Source organism: Salmo salar, chromosome ssa25 (genome assembly GCF_905237065.1).
Source record: "Salmo salar chromosome ssa25, Ssal_v3.1, whole genome shotgun sequence".
Lineage (NCBI taxonomy): Eukaryota > Metazoa > Chordata > Actinopteri > Salmoniformes > Salmonidae > Salmo > Salmo salar.
Window position 1 is genome coordinate 34,902,939 of NC_059466.1, and position 19,033 is coordinate 34,921,971.

At 43.7% G+C, this 19,033-nt stretch overlaps 1 protein-coding gene across 1 annotated transcript in view; it reads right to left on the bottom strand.

Annotated features, from left to right (window-relative positions):
- LOC106586656 (transmembrane protein FAM155A) overlaps window positions 1-18,740 on the bottom strand; it is a 281,768-nt gene extending 263,028 nt beyond the window's left edge. Inside the window, exon 1 of the mRNA XM_014174170.2 lies at window positions 17,485-18,740. Within this exon, the coding sequence (XP_014029645.2) occupies window positions 17,485-18,222 (738 nt within the window). The 5' untranslated portion in view covers window positions 18,223-18,740. The remainder of the gene's footprint in view (window positions 1-17,484) is intronic.
- Window positions 18,741-19,033: the final 293 nt, after the last annotated feature.

Here is a 19,033-nt window from a genome sequence, read left to right on the forward strand (position 1 = left end):
AGGCCGCTGTAGGCAGACCTGTCTCTCAAGAGAAGACAGGCTATATGCTCACTGTCCACAAAATTAGGTGGAAACTGAGCTGCACTTCCTAACCTCCTGCCAAATGTATGACCATATTAGAGACACATATTTCCCTCAGACCCACAAAGAATTCAAAAACAAATCCAATTTTGATAAACTCACTTATCTATTTGGTGAAATACCACCATGTGCAATCACAGCAGCAAGATTTGTGACCTGTTGCCACAAGAAAAGGGCAACCAGTGTGAACAAACACCATTGTAAATACAACCCATATTTATGTTTATTTATTTTCCTGTTTGTACTTTAACTATTTCCACATCATTACAGCACTGTATATAGACATAATATGACATATAAAATGCCTCTATTCCTTTGGAACTTTTGTAATGTTTACTGTTCATTTTTATTGTTTATTTCACATTTGTTAATTATCTATTTCACTTGCATTGGCAATGTAAACATATGTTTCCCATGCCATGCCATGCCCTCTCTCTCTCTCCCACCCTCACTCTCTCTCTCTCCCTTTCTGTCTCCCTCCCTCTCTCTATCTCCACCTCTCTCACTCCCTCCTTCTCTATTTATCTATTGCACCCTCTTTCTTTGTATCATTGTCCCTACATCTATATTCCTTGCCATCACTGTCTCTTTCTCACAGCCATTTGCAGGTACACACACACAGAGTCACATACACACACACACACACACACACACACACACACACACACACACACACACACACACACACACACACACACACACACACACACACACACACACACACAGCCACACACACTGACATAACTCATCTGTGTTTTCATCCTCTAAACAATCAGATTATTCTCTGTGACTGAGGGACTGAGCAATGGAGGCGTGGGTGTAAGGATGTGCTTAGCTTCAGCCCACACATGAATTCATCAGTGTTGTTGTGTGTTCTATGCGAGATAAATATTCTTCTCGAGGCGCATTGAAGTTACCAATAAACTGGATTTAATTTGACAGTCTAATACACACACACACATTGGCTGCTGCTGGCTTTGCCCTCTGTTCTCCAGCCCACAACCTGGAGATTGGGGAAGACGTCCAGCGGCTGGTTAGTCTATTGCCTTTAATGTTGATCATTATTATTATGACCTACTGTATGTTTGACTGGACAAGCATCAACAATCCTATTATAGCCATGCTACAAACAAGATTATAAACTGGCTGGTTCGAGCCCTGGATGCTGATTGGCTGGGTATGACAAAACACTTTTTTTACTGCTCTAATTATGTTTGTAACCAGTTTATAATAACAATAAGGCACCTCAGGGGTTTGTGGTATATTGCCAAAATACCACAGCTAAGGGCTGTATCCCTTAGCCGTGGTAAATTGGCCATATACCACACCGCCTAGGGCCTTATTGCTTAAGTATCTGTCCAATGACCGGGCCCTGACCAACACGTTTGACCCTTGCTCGCCCTGTTCATACAGGGTTAGGAAATTGGCTTGGTCAAAAACAAACAAAAGCCATTCTTTCTCCCTCTGCCATACCTTACCATGAAATGTTTACTTACGGCTGTAATGGTCCATAATGGAGGAGAGAATACAACACACACACACACCTTTGATTAAAATGGCTGGGATTAGTTAGGCTCAGGTGCTGAACTTAATTGTCTGTAACAAAAAGCTGCGAAAATATGTGGAGCTGACATTGGCCCCTTTCTCCTAGTTTCTGCTGTGTGGCACTGGGCACTATCCAGATATGCTCTCTCTCTCTCTCTCTCTCTCTCTCTCTCTCTCTCTCTCTCTCTCTCTCTCTCTCTCTCTCTCTCTCTCTCTCTCTCTCTATTTCTTTCTCTCTATCTCTCTCTATTTCTCTTTCTCTCTCTGTGTGTGGTGCAAGGACAACATCCTCTCCCTCAATGTCATCAAGACAAAGGAGCTGAGCGTGGACTACAGGAATCAGAGCGGAGAGCACGCCCCCATCCAAACTGTTGGGGATGTAGTGGAGCGGGTCGAGAGCTTCAAGTTCCTTGGTGTCCAGATCACTAAGGAATTAACATGGTTCACACACACCCACACAGCTGTGAAGAGGGCACGATAGAAATATTTGGCATGGGCCCTCAGATTCTCAAAAAGTGCTACAGCTTCAAAATTGAGGTGCATCTTGACTGGCTGCATCACGGATTGGTACGGCAACTGCAAGGCACCTGACCGCAAGGCGCTACAGAGAGTGGTGTGTAGGGCTGGTGTCTGTGAGTATAACAGAACTCATTTGGCAGGCCAAAACCTGAGAAGATTCCAAACAGGAAGCGCTCTCTCTGACCATTTCATGGCCTTCTTGATCATCTCTAACCAAAACAGGGGATCTCTGGCATGACGTGACATTTTCTAACGCTCCCATAGGCTCTCAGAAGGCGCCAGAAAGATGAATGGTGGCTTTGCAGTCCATGGCTGAAAAACATTAGCGCATTTTGTAAGTGTTCGATCTGAGGACAATGAGACTGGAGGCGCGTGCCCGAGCTGACACCATGTTTACTTTCTCTCTCTTTGAACGAAAACAACCACTCCCGGTCGGAATATTATCGCTTTTTTACGAGAAAAATGGCATAAAAATTGATTTTAAACAGCTTCGAAGTACGGTAATGGAATATTTAGAATTTTTTTGTCACGAAACGCATCGGGCGCGTCACCCTTATTTACCCTTCGGATAGTGTCTTGAACGCACGAACAAAACGCCGCTATTTGGATATAACTATGGATTATTTGGGACCAAAGCAACATTTGTTATTGAAATAGAAGTCCTGGGAGTGCATTCTGACGAAGAACACCAAAGGTAATCAAACTTTTCTAATAGTAAATCGGAGTTTGGTGAGTACCACACTTTGTGGGTGTCAAAATAGCTAGCCTGTGATGGCTGGGCTATCTACTCAGAATATTGCAAAATGTGCTTTCACCGAAAAGCTATTTTAAAATCGGACATAGCGAGTGCATAAAGGAGTTCTGTATCTATAATTCTTAAAATAATTGTTATGTTTTTTGTGAACGTTTATCGTGAGTAATTTAGTAAATTCACCGGAAGTGTTCGGTGGGAATGCTAGTCACATGCTAGTCACATGCTAATGTAAAATCTGTTTTTTGATATAAATATGAACTTGATTGAACAAAACATGCATGTATTGTATAACATAATGTCCTAGGATTGTCATCTGATGAAGATCATCAAAGGTTAGTGCTGCATTTAGCTGTGGTTTGGGTTTATGTGACATTATATGCTAGCTTGAAAAATAGGTGTCTGATTATTTCTGGCTGGGTACTCTGCTGACATAATCTAATGTTTTGCTTTCGTTGTAAAGCCTTTTTGAAATCGGACAGTGTGGTTAGATTAACGAGAGTCTTGTCTTTAAAATGCTGTAAAATAGTCATATGTTTGAGAAATTGAAGTAATAGCATTTCTAAGGTATTTGAATAACGCGCCACAGGATTCCACTGGCTGTTGAGTAGGTGGGACACAAGCGTCCCACTGGCCCAGAGAGGTTAACAAGGCACAACGGTTAATTGAAATGCATTCCAGGTGACTACCTCATGAAGCTGGTTGAGAGAATGCCAAGAGTGTGCAAAGCTGTCATCAACTAAAAAGATGGCTACCTTGAAGAATCTCAAATCTAAAATATATTGTGGTTTGTTTAACACTTTTTAGGTTACTACATGATTCCATATGTGTTATTTCATAGTGTTGATGTCTTCACTATTATTCTACAATGTAGAAAATAGTACAAATAAAGAAAAACCCTGAAATGACTAGGTGTGTCCAAACTTTTTACTGGTACAGTATATCTATACACATCTTTTTTCAATATATGTTCCTTTATTATTTTCCACTAACCCTACCACCTTCCCGCTAATAGGTGGCAGGTAGTTTAGTGGTTAGAGCGTTGGACTGGTAACCGAAAGGTTGCAAGATCAAATCCCTGAGCTGACAAGGTAGAATCTGTTGTTCTGCCCATAAACAAGGCAGTTAACCCACTGTTCCTAGGCCCTCATTGAAAATAAGAATTTGTTCTTAACTGACTTGCCTAGTTAAATAAAGGTAAAATAAAATAGGAGTAAGCTAATGAACAACAACAGTTAGGCTTCTACAGCTGTGATGTTTCTATTTGTTTTTTCTTTAACTCTGCATTGTTGGAGAAGCACCCGTAATGAAGCTTTTCACTGTTAGTCTACACTTGTTGTTTATGAAGCATGTGACAAATAACATTTAATTTGTTTTGTTCTTCATCCCCACACCCTCCCTACTTTCTCCATCCCCACTCTCTACCTCCTTTCTATATCCCCACTCTCTCTCTCCCTCCTTTCTCCATCCCCACTCTCTCCCTCTCTTTTCTCCCTTTACAGTGTCCTGCAAGGTGACAGCCCAGGACTTGTCACAGGTGGAAATGGTTGAATTAGAGGTGTGTGTGAGTGTGTGTGTGTGTGTGTATGTGTGTGTGTGTGTGTGTGTGTGTGTGTGTGTGTGTGTGTGTGTGTGTGTGTGTGTGTGTGTGTGTGTGTGTGTGTGTGTGTGTGTGTGTGTGTGTGTGTGTGTGTGTGTGTGTGTGTGTGTGTGTGTGTGTGTGCATTGTCTTCCTTATGGTGTTCCCATTCCCTCTCTCTGTAGAGAAAAGTGGTGTGAACAGTGGATGACTCAACATTGTGAGAATCCCATCAAACAGCTGTGAGATAGTGAGACACAGGGGAGAGACACAGAAGAAGACAGAGTGAGAAAGAAAGAGAGAGAGACAAACAGAGAGAGGGGGCAGCGAGGGAGAGAGGGAGAGAAAGAGAGAGCGAAAGAGAGAGAGAGGAACAGAGAGAGGGGGCAGCGAGGGAGAGAGGGAGAGAGAAAGAGAGAGAGAGGAACAGAAAGAGAGAGAGAGAGAGAGAGAGAGAGAGAGAGAGAGAGAGAGAGAGAGAGAGAGAGAGAGAGATGGGAACAGAGAGAGTGAATTAGAGAGAGAAAGAGAGAGAATCACTGGACAGTGCCCAGTGCCACACAGTAGAAACTAGGACAAAAGGGCCAGTGTCAGCTCCACATATTTTGTAACAGACAGTTAAGTTGTATGAGAACCTCTGTTGGTTAAGACTCTGCCAACGGTAGTGTGAGTAGCTTTACATATGCTCAGTTGTAATGCACTGCACTAACTCAGTAAAGACAAACCTCGGTTGACAGCCACAGGCATAAACTGCTGGTAAGAACTACAGTAGGACCATGGGGGGGAAGTTGATGCTATGAATCATAAAGGGGAGGCTGTAGAACTACAGTAGGACCATGGGGGGGAAGTTGATGCTATGAATCATAAAGGGGAGGCTGTAGAACTACAGTAGGACCATGGGGGGAAGTTGATGCTATGAATCATAAAGGGGAGGCTGTAGAACTACAGTAGGACCATGGGGGGGAAGTTGATGCTATGAATCATAAAGGGGAGGCTGTAGAACTACAGTAGGACCATGGGGGGGAAGTTGATGCTATGAATCATAAAGGGGAGGCTGTAGAACTACAGTAGGACCATGGGGGGGGGGAAGTTGATGCTATGAATCATAAAGGGGAGGCTGTAGAACTACAGTAGGACCATGGGGGGGGGAAGTTGATGCTATGAATCATAAAGGGGAGGCTGTAGAACTACAGTAGGACCATGGGGGGGGGGAAGTTGATGCTATGAATCATAAAGAGGAGGCTGTAGAACTTCAGGCACTGCTTTGAAGTGGGAATGTTTTTAGATAAGAGAGGTTACAACACAACAAAAAGAAAAGCAAATCAACCAGGAATGTATATCGACTCCCATATTGACTGTGTGACACCTTCATTTGACTCTGTCTCCAGTAACTCTGCTCTCCTGCTGTGTGTTATGGTGCTACACCCTCTTCCCAGCATGGCGGCCAGGCAGGTCAGGGTCACAATGATGTCACGGGGTAACTTTGTACCGTTTCTCCAAAAGCCTTCAGCAGGATTTGGCTCTTAGAGTCGTTAATTAGCTACTAGCAGAAATTGCTGAGGAGCTCATCTGATAACTGGGCTCCCCTGCGCTAGAGAGAAGCCTGAAGCACTGAGGGAAAAAGAGGGGGGGTAGAGGGATGCTGCGAGCAATAGGCATCCAGAAATACAAAGCAATAATGAAAACGTTCAGTGTGTTTCTCTCGCTCCGTTTCACTCTCCCCAAACAAAAGAAACCTACGCACAAAACCATTCACACCACCTTTCCCTCACACACCAACATAATCATAACAAGCACAAACATAATGTAAATACACACACACAAACAGTTGTGTATTTGTGAACGTGAATAATTCATTGGAGCTCCAGTCTTACATCTGATAAAATTAGGTACATTAAAGAATTCACACAGCAGGCTGTTATGTCATAGCTGGGGAGTTCTGCTCTGTGCTGCACTGAATGGCCTGGTAAACGGAGCTGCTTTCTAGGTGCGGCACACAAACATGCACACACACACACACACACACACGGCAGTAGTCAATCATAGCTGTGTGGAAGAAAGCAGGAATAAACCAGAATATTGACAGAAAGTCCAGGAGCCAGGTGGGATATTGACAGGTTTCTCCTGAACTACGTCTCTGGAAGCGTCATGAAGGATCAAGAGAGTGAGAGTGAGTGAGAGTGAGAGTGAGAGTGAGAGTGAGAGTGAGTGAGAGAGAGAGAGAGAGAGAGAGAGAGAGAGAGAGAGTGAAAGAGAGTGAAAGAGAGTGAAAGAGAGAGAGAGAGAGAGAGAGAGGCATTTTACTGCACGACACATTGTTGGTGGACAGACTGCACGACACAAGAGTTGTGTTGGTGGACACACGGGAGAATACTGAAGGACGCTGACAACACGTTTCCATGGGAGTGGAGGCAGAGTTAGAGTGCTTGTCTAAGAGACACATTTTCTTTGTGTGCCTGTGTGCCTGGGCCAGTAGCTAGCTGCTGCTTCTGGGAGAAAACACACACAACTGTAATTGAATTTGACCCACTGCCATCATCAGAGAAAGGGAGGGAGGGAAGAGACAGTGATGGAGAGGGAGAGGCAGGGAGATAGAGAGAGAGAGAGAGAGAGAGAGAGAGAGAGAGAGAGAGAGAGAGAATTATAGTGAGCATGTTGTGTGTGTACTGATATTGTTCAACAGTGAGTGAACTGTGTGACATTCAGAAGTCCCCTATACATTAACGTACATGAATGCATTATAATCTGAAATGCAGGAAGTGGCATGTTTACCAGATGAAAAAAGTCAGATTCACTTGACAACTGACCAATAACATACAGTACAAACGACCCTCCTTGTGGATAAACCTTGCTTTAGTGCCTGTTCTTTCCCAAGAGCTGAAATTCAAGTAAATGACTTCAAATAGTTGTCACTTTACTGTAAAACCTCATCAAGTTGACAGTAGGAATGATAAGAGGAATTCAGCAAATACAGCGGAGAGGAGGGTGGAAGTAAGGGAATGACACAAGTGATTTAGAGAATAGAGAACGAGTTCAAGAGAATAAAAGGGAATGAGAGAAACAAATGAGAGAGACAGCTGGAGAAATGGAGAGATAGAGGGAATGAGATGGCGGGCAGCAGGGATGGAGGGATGGAGAGATGGGGGAATGAGATGGCGGGCAGCAGGGATAGAGGGATGGAGAGATGGGGGAATGAGATGGCGGGCAGCAGGGATAGAGGGATGGAGAGATGGGGGAATGAGATGGCGGGCAGCAGGGATGGAGGGATGGAGAGATAGAGGGAATGAGATGGCGGGCAGCAGGGATGGAGGGATGGAGAGATGGGGGAATGAGATGGCGGGCAGCAGGGATAGAGGGATGGAGAGATGGGGGAATGAGATGGCGGGCAGCAGGGATGGAGGGATGGAGAGATGGGGGAATGAGATGGCGGGCAGCAGGGATGGAGGGATGGAGAGATAGAGGGAATGAGATGGCGGGCAGCAGGGATGGAGGGATGGAGAGATAGAGGGAATGAGATGGCGGGCAGCAGGGATAGAGGGATGGAGAGATGAGGGAATGAGATGGCGGGCAGCAGGGATAGAGGGATGGAGAGATAGAGGGAATGAGATGGCGGGCAGCAGGGATGGAGGGATGGAGAGATGGAGGGGATGAGATGGCGGGCAGCAGGGATGGAGGGATGGAGAGATGGGGGGATGAGATGGCGGGCAGCAGGGATGGAGGGATGGAGAGATAGAGGGAATGAGATGGCGGGCAGCAGGGATGGAGGGATGGAGAGATGGGGGGATGAGATGGCGGGCAGCAGGTATGGAGCGATGGAGAGATAGAGGGATGAGATGGCGGGCAGCAGGTATGGAGGGATGGAGAGATGGGGGGATGAGATGGCGGGCAGCAGAGATGGAGGGATGGAGAGATGGGGGGATGAGATGGCGGGCAGCAGGGATGGAGTGATGGAGAGATAGAGGGATGAGATGGCGGGCAGCAGGGATGGAGGGATGGAGAGATGGGGGATGAGATGGCGGGCAGCAGGGATGGAGCGATGGAGAGATGGGGGGATGAGATGGCGGGCAGCAGGGATGGAGGGATGGAGAGATGGGGGATGAGATAGCGGGCAGCAGGGATGGAGCGATGGAGAGATGGGGGGATGAGATGGCGGGCAGCAGGGATGGAGGGATGGAGAGATGGGGGAATGAGATGGCGGGCAGCAGGGATGGAGGGATGGAGAGATCGGGGGATGAGATGGCGGGCAGCAGGGATGGAGGGATGGAGAGATGGGGGGATGGGATGGCGGGCAGCAGGGATGGAGGGATGGAGAGATAGAGGGAATGAGATGGCGGGCAGCAGGGATGGAGGGATGGAGAGATGGGGGGATGAGATGGCGGGCTGCAGGGATGGAGGGATGGAGAGATGGGGGGATGAGATGGCGGGCTGCAGGGATGGAGGGATGGAGAGATGGGGGGATGAAACGGGATGAAATAAGCCCTGTGAGGACAGGCCTGTAAAATGACCTTAACCCAGATCAGTATCTATCACTCCCGGACAGGAAGAGAGCACTCAACACCAGCAGGTTTCCTAAGAAAGCGACAGATGAGGACAGGGGGATGAGGAGAGGAAGATATCAGCATGTTGAGACAGACAGAACCCTTGAGACAGGGTCATCTGAGAAGAGGAGAATTATGGGAGTGCAAATTAAATTACACCGGAAGAGACATACAGGTCTGGACCTGCAGGAAACACTGGGCTCTGTCTGTGTGTGTGTGTGTGTGTGTGTGTGTGTGTGTGTGTGTGTGTGTGTGTGTGTGTGTGTGTGTGTGTGTGTGTGTGTGTGTGTGTGTGTGTGTGTGTGTGTGTGTGTGTGTGTGTGTGTGTGTGTGTGTGTGTGCTATTTGTAATGCACATTATGAAAGCACACACACAGACACATTGACATATGTGGTGAGCCAGGTTCACACAGAGTCCGAAGGTCGTAAAGACCACACATGGACGGGATGGAGAGAGAGAGAGAGAGGGAGGGAGAAAGCATGGCTTAATGTGAAGTGGTAAAACACAGACACACTAACACGCTGTAGTGTGTGTGTTTGTTGTGCATATAGAGCGCCCAGCAGAACACAGAAGAAGCCCTTTGACACCTGATACCTGCTAGCTGCCAGTGTGTGTGTGAGGGAGAGGATTAGTGGTCAGAGTAACAGCACTCTCTCATTGGCTCTCCTGATGCAGGTCCTGTAGGCCTGTTAAATCTCTCTATTCCTGATCTCTCTCTTCCTGCTCTCTCTCTCTTCCTGTTCTCTCTCTCTCTCTTCCTACTCTCATCCTGTTCTCTCTCTCTTCCTGCTTTCTCTCTCTTCCTGCTCTCTCTCTCTTCCTGCCCTCTCTCTCTTCCTGATCTCTCTATTCCTGCTCTCTCTCTTTCGCTCTCTCTTCCTGATCTCTCTATTCCTGCTCTCTCTCTTTCTCTTTCTTCCTGCTATCTCTCTTCCTGCTCTTTATCTCTCTCTCTCACACACATTCTCACTCGCTCACTATAAACTATATTCAATATGCTATAGGAGGGACATTGACCGATACATTAGCTACCCCTAACCTCAGCTGTTTACGTTCCACTGTCGTTTTCCCTCCTCTATTCTTACCCATACCAGAGACTGCTCAGGGCAGGGGTCTTGGAAAGAGAAAGAGATGACCCAGCTTAAGAGTTGTCTAGGCAGTGACAGTATGTGATTCAGGCCTAGAGTGCTGTGCTTGTCTAAAGGTCACACTAACACAGGAATTCATTAGCAATTCAGATGTGGCTAAGAGGGTAAGAGGCTGCACAGGCCCTTATTGCATTATCAGGGAGTATGGCGGCAGCTAGCATATTCAACACTGATTAGGTGACGGAAAGGGGAGGATAATGTTATGTACACTACCGTTCAAAAGTTTGGGGTCACTTAGAAATGTCCTTGTTTTTGAAAGAAAAGCTTGTTTTTTGTCCATTAAAATAACATCAAATTGATTAGAATAACAGTGGAGACATTGTTAATGTTGTAAATGACTATTGTAGCTGGAAACGGCTGTTTTTTTATGGAATATCTACATAGGCGTACAGAGGCCCATTATCAGCAACCATCACTCCTGTGTTCCAATGGCACGTTGTGTTAGCTAATCCAAGTTTATCATTTTAAAAGGCTAATTGATCATTAGAAAACCATTTTACAATCATGTTAGCACAGCTGAAAACTGTTGTACTGATTAAAGAAGCAATAAAACTGGCCTTCTTTAGACTAGTTGAGTATCTGGAGCATCAGCATTTGTGGGTTTGAATACAGGCTCAAAATGGCTAGACCTTTCTTCTGAAACTTGTCAGTCTATTATTTTTCTGAGAAATTAAGGTTATTCCATGTGACAAATTGCCAAGTAACTGAAGATCTCATACAACGCTGTGTACTACTCCCTTCACAGAACAGCGCAAACTGGGTCTAACCAGAATAGAAAGAGGAGTGGGAGGCCCCGGTGCACAACTGAGCAAGAGGACAAGTACATTAGAGTGTCTAGTTTGAGAAAGATGCCTCACAAGTCCTCAACTGGCAGCTTCATTAATTAGGGCGAGGGTCCTTTTTTCAGAATTTCCGCCTGAGACTGACGTGCCCAAAGTAAACTGCCTGTTACTCAGGCCCAGAAGCCAGGATATGCATATAACTGGTATCATTCGATAGAAAACACGTTGAAGTTTGTATAAATGTTAAAATAATGTATGAGACTACAACACAATTGATAGGGTAGCCAAAATTCCAAAGATAAACCAACCGGAATTCTTTTTTTTTGAGATCCCATGCTCTTTCAATGGAAAGCTATGGGTCCTATTGTCACATTCCTCTTCGTCAGAAGATATGTTGAAATCGCTGTCGGACAAAGTGGACCAATATGCAGCGGATTGCGTGCTCATCATCATTTATTTTAAATGAGAACACGAGGAAAAAAACAATAAACAAAACTCACGACAGGAACAGTGTAGCAGGCTAAACAAAAGCAGTGCTAACATACAACTACCCACAAGTGACAAACAAAACACACACCTACTTATAGGACTCCCAATCAGAGGCAACTAGAAACACCTGCCTCCAATTGAGAGTCCAGCAACCAAATCTGCACATAGAAAACTTAATCTAGAACCTACTCATACTAAAACATACACCACAAAACCCCGGAACACATAAATAACACACCCACCATACAAAACAAACATACCTCTGCCACGCCCTGACCAAATAATAAAAATAATCCTCTATACTGGTCAGGACGTGACACATATGCAATTCCAGCTCCCAGATTGCAATTCCTATGGCTTCCACTAGATGTCAACAGTCTTTGTTCAAGGTTTCAGGTTTTTTCCAAAACGAGGAAGAATTTTGAGTTTTGGTACCGGGAGTCACAGTTGGAAATCAGTCTGCGCACTTGCTAATTTTACTTATCTATCGAACATACTTCTTTCCGTATGAAATATTATAGATTATTTACATTTTAGGGTACCTGAGGATTAAATAGAAACGTAGTTTCACTTGTTTTAATGAAGCTTAGCAGTAGCTTTTTGGATTCCTTTGTCTGCATGTTGAACGAGTGGATTACTGAAATCGATGGCGCCAACTAAACAGACTTTTTCGGATATAAAGAAGCATTTTATCTAACAAAATGACCATGCACGTTGTAGCTGGGACCCTTGGGATTGCAAACAGAGGAAGATTTTCAAAATGACAGTGATTGTTTTATCGCTATTTGTGATTTTATGAAGCCTGTGCTGGTTGAAAAATATGTTGATGTGGGGCATCGTCCTCAAACAATCGCATGGTATGCTTTCGCTGTTGTAAATCGGACAATGCAGTTAGATTAACAAGAATGTAAGATTTTTACCGATATAAGATACTTGTATGTTCATAAATGTTTAATATTACGATTATTTATTTGAATTGCGCGCCCTCCAATTTCACCAGATGTTGTCGACAGGTGTCCCGCTGACGGGACGCCTAGCCCTTAAATACACACACACACATTCATTCCAAACACACACACACACACACGCACACACATGCACACACACACTCTCTCTCTTTCTCTCTTCACACTCATTCCATCCCTGCATCCCTAGCACATCTGGAGCAGCATATCTGCCAATCAAAGTCAACTCCATTTCTACTGCTGACAGACAATCACACAGGCCATGGAGCTCATTTACACAGACCTCATATCCTGTTCCTGTTCAGGCTGACATGAGTCTGACTGAGGTTTTACTGGCCTGTCAAGAAGAATATCAGCAGGGCTCTCCAACCCTGTTCCTGGAGATCTACCGTCCTGTAGGTTTTCACTCCAACCCTGTTCCTGGAGATCTACCGTCCTGTAGGTTTTCACTCCAACCCTGCTCCTGGAGATCTACCGTCCTGTAGGTTTTCACTACAACCTAATCTACCACACCTGATTCTAATAATTAGCTGGTTGATAAACTGAACTAAGTTAGTTACAACTGGGGTTGGTGCGAAAACCAACAGGATGAGAGTTCTCCAGGAACAGGGTTGGAGACCCCTGATATGGAGGGTGACTCAATCATCATCATCATCATCATCATCATCATCACCATCATCATCATCATCTTAATCATTATCATCATCACCATCATGATCACCATGATTATCATCATCATTATCATCATCACCATCATGATCACCATCATTATCATCATCATCATTATCATCATCACCATCATCATCACCATCATTATTATCACCATCATCATCATTATCATCATCACCATCATTATCATCCTCATCATTATCATCATCACCATCATCATCACTATCATTATCACCATCATTATTATCATCATCATCACCATCATTATCACCATCATTATTATCATCATCATTATCACCATCACATCATTATCACCATCATTATCATCATCATCATCATCATCATCATCATCATCATCATCATCTATCATTACAATCATCAACAACCATCCTCACCATCATCACTATCATCGCCATTATCATTATCACCACCAATACTTCTCTGCTAGTCTTTTTAAGAAACATTTGTGTGATGAAAATGCCAAACAACTTGTATAATCTATTTACATACACTCCCACCAGACACGCCACTATGGGTTTCTTCACTGTACCCAAACCAAAAACAGATGTAATGCTTAGATCAGTTATGTAGAACCATGTGATTGTGGAATGCTCTGACACCAGAGATTACTCAACCAAAAAAAGTTTAGCTTTAAAAAAACAGATAGAAAACAACACATATTGTATGACAGTGCCTCTCCTCTTTCTAAAGAACTAATTGACCTGTATATAAGAATATGAATATGTACTGTATATAAGAATATGAATATGTACTGTATATATGCATATGAATATGTACTGCATATATGAATATGAATATGTACTGTATATAAGAAGATGAATATGTACTGTATATATGAATATGTACTGTATATATGAATATGAATATGTACTGTATATAAGAATATGAATATGTAATGTATATATGAACATGAATATGTACTGTATATAAGAATATTAATATGTACTGTATATAAGAATATGAATATGTACTGTATATATAAATATGAATATGTACTGTATATAAGAATATGAATATGTACTGTATATATGAATATGAATATGTACTGTATATATGAATATGAATATGTACTGTATATATGAATATGAATATGTACTGTATATAAGAATATGAATATGTACTGTATATAAGAATATGAATATGTACTGTATATATAAGTATGAATATGTACTGTATATAAGAATAGGAATATGTACTGTATATAAGAATATGAATATGTACTGTATATAAGAATATGAATATGTATTGTATATATGAATATGAATATGTACTGTATATAAGAATATGAATATGTACTGTATATATAAATATGAATATGTGCTGTATATAAGAATATGAATATGTACTGTATATATGAATATGAATATATACTGTATATATAAATATGAATATGTACTGTATATATGAGTAGTGTGTAAATAGTATTTGTGTTGTCTCTTGGTGTCTTTCCAATAGCAATATAAAACAATGCATTATGTTTGTTTTTGTATTATTTTATTTTTTACAATTGTTTTATGTAATGTCCTTGTCTATAACTGTTCTGTACTTTGTCATGTATTTGTACATTGTATGTGGACCCCAGGAAGAGTAGATGCTGCATCCATGTGTAGTAGCTAATGGGGATCCTAATAAACTAAACTAAACCATTGTCATTATCACCAGAAAAGCATACTTAATGCTAGGCATAGACGCTGTTACAAACTTAAGGTGATTCAATAACATACGCAGGCTGTATTGTATGACAGGAAAAGGATGAAATTACTCTTGCCTATATGAATACAAGTGTTACTGTGATACAAAGATAGATCCTGGGGGAAGACAAAGTGCAACACAGGATGTATTTGGGACAGAATCAGGTATTATAGCAGTTCCACTCACACATATAGCTTACAGGTGTGTTGTGCTGAGCAATTAGTGCTTTTTGAAGTCGGTTCGGTTTCAGTTGGATTATTACAAAATAATCACAGTTTTCGTTTTTAGAATTATATATATATATATATATATATATATATATATATATATATATATATATATATATATATATTACAATAAATGCACTATGCATTATGTGGGTTGAATGCTGTAACAACACAGAATAAAGTCCCATGATGGTAGTGACTGCCCATTACTGCTTAGCACTTATTAACCATCATTTATTCACATTACTTTACTTTAATAAAATATTTGCTTTATTTGAAGACTTTATTATTTAATTCCAATCCATCTCTATAGAGCTGATACCTATGCTGTCTGACAAAATCATTATTGTGCAATGGATTATGGTCATTGTAGTTAATTATAAAATGTTCAGTGCTAAGCTATGTAGAATATCGGCCTGTTGGAAACTACAACTCCCTACTACTTCACACAGTTTGGGCTTAATCTGATTTATCTCTACAGAAATTTACAAGAGATGAACAGCTAGTTTTCAAGTGACAGTCCATCATCTTGTATTGCTTTGCCTCATTCAGCTGATCACACTGGAATGAGAGACACTCCCTCATTCAGCTGATCTTACTGGAATGAGAGATACTCCCTAATTCAGCTGATCATACTGGAATGAGAGATACTCCCTGATTCAGCTGATCATACTGGAATGAGAGATACTCCCTCATTCAGCTGATCATACTGGAATGAGAGATACTCCCTGATTCAGCTGATCATACTGGAATGAGAGAAATGGACCAGGAGCACGCGTGTGATAGTGATTCCAAAGCGCCATTTCCTGAGAAATACCACACTAAACTTTATCACAACATTGACTAAAAGAGCAGTGGGGCCGGTTAATATTCAGGAAGACAGTTGCTGCTTATTTTGGGAGGTTTTTAACCAAAGAGTGGCCTGGCGTGGTTCTTTATATTTCAGCACCATTCAGACACACAGCTGGGCCAGATCCCACCACAGAGAGAGAGAGAGAGAGAGAGAGAGAGAGAGAGAGAGAGAGATCCCTAACCTGTGTAACATTGCTGCTTTCTGCGCCACACTTGATCGAGCACAACTATGACTACACATAACATTTGGGGCAACAATATGTTGCCAATGACACCTACGATTAAATGCGTGTGAGCGCGTGCATCTGTGTGTGTGTGTGAGAGAGATGGATACTGTCATCTATTCCACAATGGTGCATTATTAGCAAATCTTGGTTGTTTCAGTTACGCAATACAACTTTACAAAATCTGGACTCTCCCCTCTGAGAGACCTGTTTGTTGAAGTGTGTTGACCGACCGAGGCAGCAGTGCACTGTTCTGTGCTACAGAGAGAGGTGTCATTGGAACAACAACAAACCGGGAACAAAGGCTTTTCGCCTTCCGGTAGATTAGGTACAGAAATCAGTGGTGCGCTATTAATGTTATTGAAATGCTATCACCTCCGAGCCCAGGCTGCACTAGGCACTAGGCCTTCTCCTCTCCTCTTCTCTGATAGCCTTCAACACGGTAACAGATTATCTCCACACCACACTCTACTGAGGCCTGGATGGTTCAAAACAGTGGAGAAGATACGTACCTATAGTCCAATACATCCTCCTAACTAGGTTTTCAAAATTACAGGAACTTTCAACAAATTCCCAGGTTTTCTCAAAATCCCAGTTGGAGGATTCCAGGAATAAGGAGGAAATCCGGGAATCCTCCAACCGGAATAAATGAAAAACAGAGAATTTATTGAAAATTCATGGAATTTTGCAACCCTACCCTTAACACACACACAAACACACAGAAAGAGAGCGACAGAGAAAGAGAGAGTGAGAGTGTGAGTGAGAGAGCTCTACATCTGATGCTTTCAGAACCATGGAGAGTACCCCCGTCTCTCTCTCTCTCTCTCTCTCTCTCTCTCTCTCTCTCTCTCTCTCTGGTTGGTTTTCAAAAGGAGTGATGAAAGTAAGAATTAGTCTTGTGATACACACAGTGACAACCTATTTTTTTGGTGTCCTTTGGGGTTTAGACCTGTGATGCTGTGTCTGCAGCCCTGAAGGCCAGTTACTTAAATTATTTGATTCAAACTATCTCTCTTTTTCTTTTTTTTTCTCTCGGGTTCCTCTCTCTCGCTCTCTCTTTCTGTTGTAGGCTAGGCCTATGCCACACACAACAACCGTTACAAATTAACTCCTGCATAAAAAGAATCCACAAGTGCTCATCCACTCGCTCGAGCTTGCACAAACATACACACTACACGCGCGCATACAGTATAGGGAAGACAAGTGTGATGCGTCTCACAAACTCTTTGAAAGGCTAGAGGCAAGTTTTGGGGAAGAAAATTATATACATTCCCACATCGAGATTGATATCGGTTACCATGACGACTTGGAATCCATCCAACTCCCGTATAAGTGTGTTGAGGCGGAAAAAAAGACAATAGCTAGTGCTATGATGATATTTGCAATCCAATCACATCCTACCTTGCATTCTTCCATACATGTCCTGACCGAGTATTCATCCGTCTCATATTTCTCAACCAGCAGCTCAAACTCCTGGTAGTCCTCCTGAGCTTGCCGGTCAAAGCGCTGGTAAGCGCGAACACACTTGCTGCATCCCAGCGTGTCTCCCTCAGCCACGTCCAGGCTGCAGTTTATATTGTCCGGACTCGTAAACCCGCTAAACAAATCCAAAAGAGAGTAGGAATTACAAAAAGAAAGATACAAATCGCTCAGATTCACGTCCGCCGACTGCGTACCCTCCTCCCCGCCTCCGGAGAGGCCAAGGCACACGGGCTCTGCGTCTGTGAAAGTGAAGCAGTCTTTAGACAGGCTGTCCGGGTGACATATGTCCAGTCGCCATAGAGGTTTAGTAGAATTCCCTATAAAAATAACATCTAGCTCTCTGATTAGGCGGCTGTGGGGGGAACGGGAGTCAGAAGAGGGGATGTGGTGGTGGTGAGTCGAGTTTAGGTACTCGGCCATGTCTGTAAAGGCGAGCTGCTTATCCTGCCACTTGTCTCGGGTTCGCGTCAGTTTGGCCTCGGCGCAGAACCACAAGTGATCAGAGAGCAGGACCGTGATGAAGAGAAGAGAGGCCAGCGACAGTCGCCATCTCTGGGCCCGCTCCGACTCGGTAAATGGCTTCTCGTTCTCTCGGGGTGCAAACCAGATTTTTAAGCCGTCATCTTGCTGCCGACACATCCAAGCACCCCTGGTCATATTTTAGGAAAAGCGCAGCTCTGGCCGACTCCACCGCGGGGGCTCCTCTGCCACTATACTCATTGACTTGGGGAGATGGACTCCGGTTATTTCTCCTCGGTAGCGGTGGGCTGCCGTGCCGCCGTCGGTCCTTTGCGCTCCTCTCTCCCGCCCGACCCCGTCGGTGTGCTATTCCGATCCAATTAGCGCGCCCGCACAGATTAAGCCTTGCGCTGCCGCATCCCCGTTCTCCATGGCTCTCCGGGGGGAAACCGCGTTCTCTGTAACCGCATGCCTCGCGCCCCGCTCCCTCTCTTCTGCTCTCCGGGGTTGTGCTCGCGCGCAGAGAGAGACCAGCTGTTGCGAGCCTCTTGATGCTGGTGCCGGTAATACTGTTGTTTCCCGGATTCAGTTATGAGAAATCAAAAGCCTTTTGATTGTACGCCAGATCATCTTTCCAGTCCGTTTCTGGGCAGAATGCCTTGGATATTTTCTCCCGATGGCCACAGTCATCTTGGACCTGGGTAAAGTTGCCGCCATGTTCGTCTTAAAACACTTTTTGGGGGAGCTGGGTCAGTTTGCGTCATCTCCATCGCTGCAATAGCTGCAATCGTTGCGCAGTGGCGGAGCAGCCTACTTATTACATACACAGATACATGCAGGCGGTTAATGGCACTAGCCCACAACTCTGGACCCCAGGACACGCACAGGGATGAAATGTGAGGTCTGATACCTGTTACCAGTTGGGTTGCAAAACATATTGGCTTCATAGTCAGCACTGTTGCCACTGATGCAATTCAGAGATTGGGAAGAAATAGAGCAGAAACACGTA